The 6,070-nt window shown below is 34.9% G+C and overlaps 1 protein-coding gene across 2 annotated transcripts; it reads left to right on the forward strand.

The window, feature by feature from the left end:
• Positions 1–2,099: 2,099 nt before the first annotated feature.
• Positions 2,100–5,133, forward strand: LOC148923367 (signal peptide peptidase-like 1). Of its 2 annotated transcripts, none has more exons than XM_089060209.1 (4): positions 2,100–2,276; positions 2,785–3,744; positions 4,299–4,499; positions 4,834–5,133. In XM_089060209.1, the coding sequence occupies exons 2-4, from the start codon at positions 2,947–2,949 to the stop codon at positions 4,948–4,950; spliced, it is 1,116 nt and encodes a 371-aa protein (XP_088916335.1). In that variant the 5' UTR covers positions 2,100–2,276; positions 2,785–2,946; the 3' UTR covers positions 4,951–5,133. The 2 variants fall into 2 exon arrangements, with proteins under 2 accessions (XP_088916335.1, XP_088916336.1); XM_089060210.1 differs by lacking the exon at positions 2,100–2,276 and adding an exon at positions 2,375–2,556.
• Positions 5,134–6,070: the final 937 nt, after the last annotated feature.

A 6,070-nucleotide genomic window follows, 5' to 3' on the forward strand; every position in this document is an offset into this window, starting at 1 on the left:
ATGCCTGTAAATTTAGTCCATGGGTTTCAGGTATACCCGATCCCGATCCAATACTCGACGGGTTTTGGGTACCCGAAATCTGAAATTATGGGTTCGGATACGGGTTTGGTTAGTTAATATTAGGATTTTTTGAGTTTAGGGTACCCGAAATCCGTATTAGGGTACCCGACTAATACCCAATTAAATCCGATTAATTATGTATTTGTGATAAATATTTTTATTTAGCATAGGGCCCCGTAGGGTAAATCTAGAGTAAATTTATTTAATCACATGTAGATTTATGCCAAAAATTTCTTTATTTTAAAATTAAGTAGTGTCTATTTGTCTATATGGAGTATATATATAGTCATAGAATCATAATCTAGAGAAAGCTAAAGCATAGAATTGAAGTTTAGACTTTTAATAATAGTCAATAAATAGTATTATTGTGTTATTTATAATAATTTCTCTTATTATCACAATATATTTTGTATAAAAGAATAAATTTGCAATACTAATTTCGGGTATATGGGTACCTGATTAGTTAGGTTCGGGTACCCGCAGCGGGTATTAGAGTACCCGAATTCATATATGGGTCGGGTATTGAGTATGATATTTTTGAGATTTTGGGTTCGGGTACCCGAATTTTCAGGTTTGGATACCCGCGGGTTTCCAAATTTACAGGCCTAATTGAGACACCAATATTCCAACAGTGATCTATGTATTGCTTGAGTTACTAGTTGTGTAATTTAGTTTGTTAAGTTTTTAATATCATTATTTCCATTTCTCAAAATGTTACTCTCTCAATTGGAGTATAAGAATATGCATTTGTTGAGTATGATTTTTAATGCGTAATTTGTATAATAAGAGAAAAATAGAAAGTACAAGTAAAATATTATTAATGGAGAATGAGTTCCACCTCATGAGAGAGAATTTTTTTCAAATTTAGAAATTATATATTCTTATAGAACAGACTAAAAATGAAATAGCACATATTCTTATGGGGCAGAGTGATTATTATTTTATGACGTTCTCATACTTTCCTTTTTATGGAATAACCTTTAATTTTTTTTATAAAGAAGAAACAATATGTGAATATAATTTCACGATATGTAGGTATACTAAGAAACAATATGTGAATATAATTTCACGATATGTAGGTATACTCTTTCCGTCTCAACTAAGTTGGTAAAATTCTTTTTTGCACTTAGATTAAGAAATTATGTTGAATAAATTAAATGAAAGTAAAATAAAATACGAGGGAGAATAAAGTAGGAGAGACGGAATGAGCTTTTCTTTTATTAAAAGATGACTCAAAATTTATTGGAAAAAAAGTACTCCACTACTCAACTTATTGGAAATGGAAGGATTACTACTCCCCCTGTCTCCCAAATTTTGACACAGGTTACTATTTCAGTCCGTCTCCTAAATTTTGATACACTTCACTTTTACTATTTTCGGTAGTGGACATCATATTCCACTAACTCATTCATACTCACATTTTATTATAAAACTAATACTCCCTCCGTCCCCTATTAGGAGTCACAGTTTTATAAAAATGATACTAATAAATAGTTAAAGTAGAGAAATAGTAAAGTAAGAGAGAAAATAATGTAGATAAAACTTTTCTCTACATTATTCCCTCTAACTTTACCATTTCTCTATTTTAACTACTCTATCCGTCCCAAGGAAGATGATCCCTTTCTTGGATGTCACGGGATTTTATGCAACTTTATTTTGTGTGTTAAGTGGAGAGAGTAAAGTAAGAGAGAGAATAAAGTAGAGATAAAGGGGTTTCCATTTTAAGCAATGTGTCATCTTGATTGGGACAAACTAAAAATGAAAGTGGGTCATCTTCAATGGGACGAAGGGAGTATTTATTATCATTTTTATAAAACGAATGCAGAAACGGAAGTATGACTCTTAATGAGGGACGAAGGGCGTACTTTAAAAGTAGGTTCACATCCCACCAATTTTTTTAACTCACCTTCCATTACATTTCTTAAAATCCGTGTCGGATCAAACCGTGTTAAAATTTGGGGGACGGAGGGAGTATTATTATATCGTGTACAACGCAACACGTGAAAAATGAAATCTAGTCTGTGAACAAAAAATTAACTCAAACAATAGAAATAAGGAACAAAAGTTGCATAACTTGCATTCATTCGAATCGAATATACCGATATAATGCCGGCCGCGCCTGCGTCTCATACTCACTCTTAAAAGTATCTCTCTCCAGTTCAGTTCTCACTTTGAAGTTTGAACCTCCCCCGTCAGAGAATGCCCTTTCGCAAATGGTAAATCTTTTTCGTCAAGCAATATTTTCCTCTCAGTTCTTCTATAAAATAAACATTTTTCTTGATTTTGTTGGATTAATGCCCCTTTTGTTTATTCATCGTTGAGTGTTTAGTCAACCCTTCTGATAACTTTTCTTTCAAGGTAGACTATGTTTGCATTTTTTTTTAATTTCCCCTTTGCATTTTATGCACTCTTTCGATTGGGGTTTTGGAGAGGTGTTTTGGATCGTGATATAACGGGGTTGCTATTCGCTTATTGGTGGATAATCAAGTTTTTCAGGTGAATTATCTGTGATTTTAGTGAAATTCTTCCAAAAATGGATTACTGAAATTCCAGAAAGGTTGTGTTTTTATTGAGACACAATTAGGGGAATGATGTGCAATATTTGTGATTTACTTTTGTTAATTCATAGCAGTCTTTTTTTGTTGCATCAGATGTGACATTTTATATAGTATGTTCTTGTTAATGTGGGTACGATCGCTTACTCATGAACTTATTCATTTCCAGGTCTTGGGGTGTTGTCGAGCAGATAAAAGTAGAGGCTTGATTACCTTGCTCGTGATCTTGATGAATCTTTTCAAAATTTAGGATTTTGTTTTTGATCCTATCCTTGTCAACAAGTAGGTGTTTTTCCAGTGATTTTGAGTTGGAGGTCTACATATTTTGAGCATGGAGCCTCTATGGAAGCTTGCATATTTACTCGAACCGTCATCACTCACCCTCTTTGTCACAGCCATAGTAGTGTCATATGCATCTGCTTCTAGAGCTCTGAATTATGGAAAGGAAATGGAGCGCAACCGTGATTTGTCTGAAGCTTCCATTACTCTAGACAGCTCTCAGGCACTGATGATCCCGATAATGAGCTCTTGCAGCTTGCTATTTATGTTCTATCTGTTTTCTTCTGTCTCTCAACTTCTGACTGCTTTTACTGCAGTTGCATCAGCATCTGCCTTGTACTTTTGCCTTTCGCCATATACTGCTCAAGTCAAATCTTACTTTGGTCTGCCCGACCCATATGTATCCCGGTGCTGTGCCAAGTCACTTACAAGAATCCAAAGTATCCTGTTATTGGTTTGTGTCTCTTTAGTTGTGGCGTGGCTGGTTACAGGGCACTGGATTTTGAACAATCTGTTGGGCATCTCTCTTTGTATTGCTTTTGTCAGCCATGTTCGACTTCCGAATATCAAGATATGCGCGATGCTCCTTGCTTGCTTGTTTGTGTATGATGTATTCTGGGTTTTCTATTCAGAGAGATTCTTTGGGGCAAATGTTATGGTATCAGTTGCAACGCAACAAGCATCTAATCCAGTTCACACTGTAGCTAACAGTCTGAATCTTCCTGGCTTACAGCTAATAACAAGAAAGCTTGAGTTGCCTGTCAAGATTGTGTTCCCCAGGAATATGCTGGGCAGTTCAGTACCTGGAAATAATACCTCGGACTACATGATGCTTGGTCTCGGTGACATGGTAAGATAAGTTGCTACTCTTATTAATTCACTTTGACTTAGTATGCTTGAAGTGGTCTAACATGCAGCTAATTTACATATTAAGTATTAAAATGGTCAAATTATATTATCAAAAATTACACAGTACACACTTTCACCAAATTAAAATGGTGCCGGGAATTTGCTGAAAGTGTGTACTGTGTAATTTTTGATAATATAATTTGACCATTTTAATACTTAATCTTGGTGCAAATTACACAGTACACACTTTCAGTAAATTCTCGCTTGACTGTAACACTTGATCTTGGTGCAGCTCTTTGAATTTAATGCTTCCAGTTATGAATGGAGGCAATTCGAGTGTGTATGTTAGTTTTGTTCAGTCGATCACAGCATGTGCTGCTGCTAAACTTCTCTTTGACAAATAAAATATTCTCTTACTGTTGTTGGCTGTGTTGATTGGTTTTGTTTTCAGCAATTTCATGTTTATTTTTATTTTTTTCTGCCCTTCATTTTACTGTTTGTGATCTTTTAAGAGGTATGGTAGAAAACTACTTAGTTTTTATGATAATCTTGTAGGCTATCCCCTCAATGCTTTTGGCATTAGTTCTTTGTTTCGATCACCAAAAGGGTCGGGATACTAAAAGTCCCTTGGATGCAAAACCTTCAAAGGGATTCAAATACTTCTGGCATGCTCTTGCTGGGTATGGTGTTGGACTGTTTACTGCCTTGGCAGCTGGCATCTTGACACACTTGCCTCAGCCAGCACTTTTGTATCTGGTACGTCTGCTGGTTTCTCAATTGTTTTATTTTTAGCTCCCAACATAGTTAATAGAGGCCAGACAGTTGTGTGTTTCATGAGGGGGTCAAAAAATGTCTCATTTTTATTCAGTATCACTATGTCCTTACGTGCGTAGATCCATTGCGTTTTTCCCTGTAACATCCCGTATAATTTGATTGAAGTAAACAAGAAACTATTTGCTATTTTAAACTTGGTATTCTGATTCCTTGGGTTTTCCCTCTGTGGCTCAGGGGCACCCCTAGAGCATCAAAGTACTTTTTTTGCGAGCTGTCTCTAATACTGTTACCCTCACTCGACATGATGAATGCGTAGGTACCTTGTACATTGGGGCCGATCATCATCCTGTCGTGGATGAATAAGGATCTAGCAGAGTTGTGGGAGGGAACGATGGGAAATCCAAACGAGAAAGCACATCTCACAGGAGTATGAGCGGTAGTTTAGATCAGCCCTCGGGTCCGATATTTGAGTCTACCAAAGTTCTATGGGGAAAATTTAGGACTTCAACATCTTGGTAGTCAACTAGGCTGTCAAAGCAAGTTTGTTTCTTACCTATGTCAATATTATCACACACGTTCAAAAATGGCTAAAATTGCTTTACAATTTATCTTCTAATTGCTGCATGGAAGAAAATATGATACTCCTTTTTAGATTAGACCATATTACATACTCCCTCCGTCCCCCATTAAGAGTCACACTTTTTCATTTCGGTCCGTCCCCAATTAAGAGTCACACTTCATTTTTACCATAAATAGTAAGTAGGTCCCACATTCCACTAACTCAATTCACTCACATTTTATTATTAAACAAATATAAAAAAAAGGGTTCCACATTCCACTAACTTTTTCAACCAACTTTTTTTTATATTTCTTAAAACTCGTGCCCGGTCAAAGAGTGACTTCTAATAGGGGACGGAGGGAGTATGTTGGAAATTTCAATCAAAATATAAAGAAAGCTCTGCCGAACTTCACTTTTGTAACAACTACTTAGATTAGACCTTTCAATTTGATGTTTCTTTGTTTATTTTACTTAATTGTTTTAGTTATATTATTCTCATTGTCACTCAGTTTTTTTTCCTTTGAAAAAACCGTTATTGGTACAATATAATTTACTATTTCAAATATTTCAATTTCTCAATCTTCACTTATTATACGTGCATGTTTAGGCCATCCTCGTCCATTCATGACTAGGCATCACTTTTTACTTAATCTCTTAATTAAGAGACAACATTTTCAACGGTCTATAGCTTTATCTATTTTAACCTTTCATTATTCATGATCCCACTATTTCATTTCATTTTTTATTTTTTTCCAACAAATTCAATTTAGATTTAGATTAAATTTTATTTTAATATTAAAACTCATAATTTTATTGATAAACATGAAAATTACTACATAATTGAAAAACACAAAAATTACATCATTGAAATCCTAATATTATTATTTATTTAATGCAACGGAATACGTGGTCCTAAAAGTGAAGGGCTTGTGGAAAATGATGCGCGAGATCGGCTAATGGTTGCTAAATTTCGTCTAAATGTGCTCGATTAGAT

This window comes from Salvia hispanica, chromosome 6, assembly GCF_029641045.1.
Source record: "Salvia hispanica isolate PSC_SH4W2 chromosome 6, Shi_PSC_v1, whole genome shotgun sequence".
Lineage (NCBI taxonomy): Eukaryota > Viridiplantae > Streptophyta > Magnoliopsida > Lamiales > Lamiaceae > Salvia > Salvia hispanica.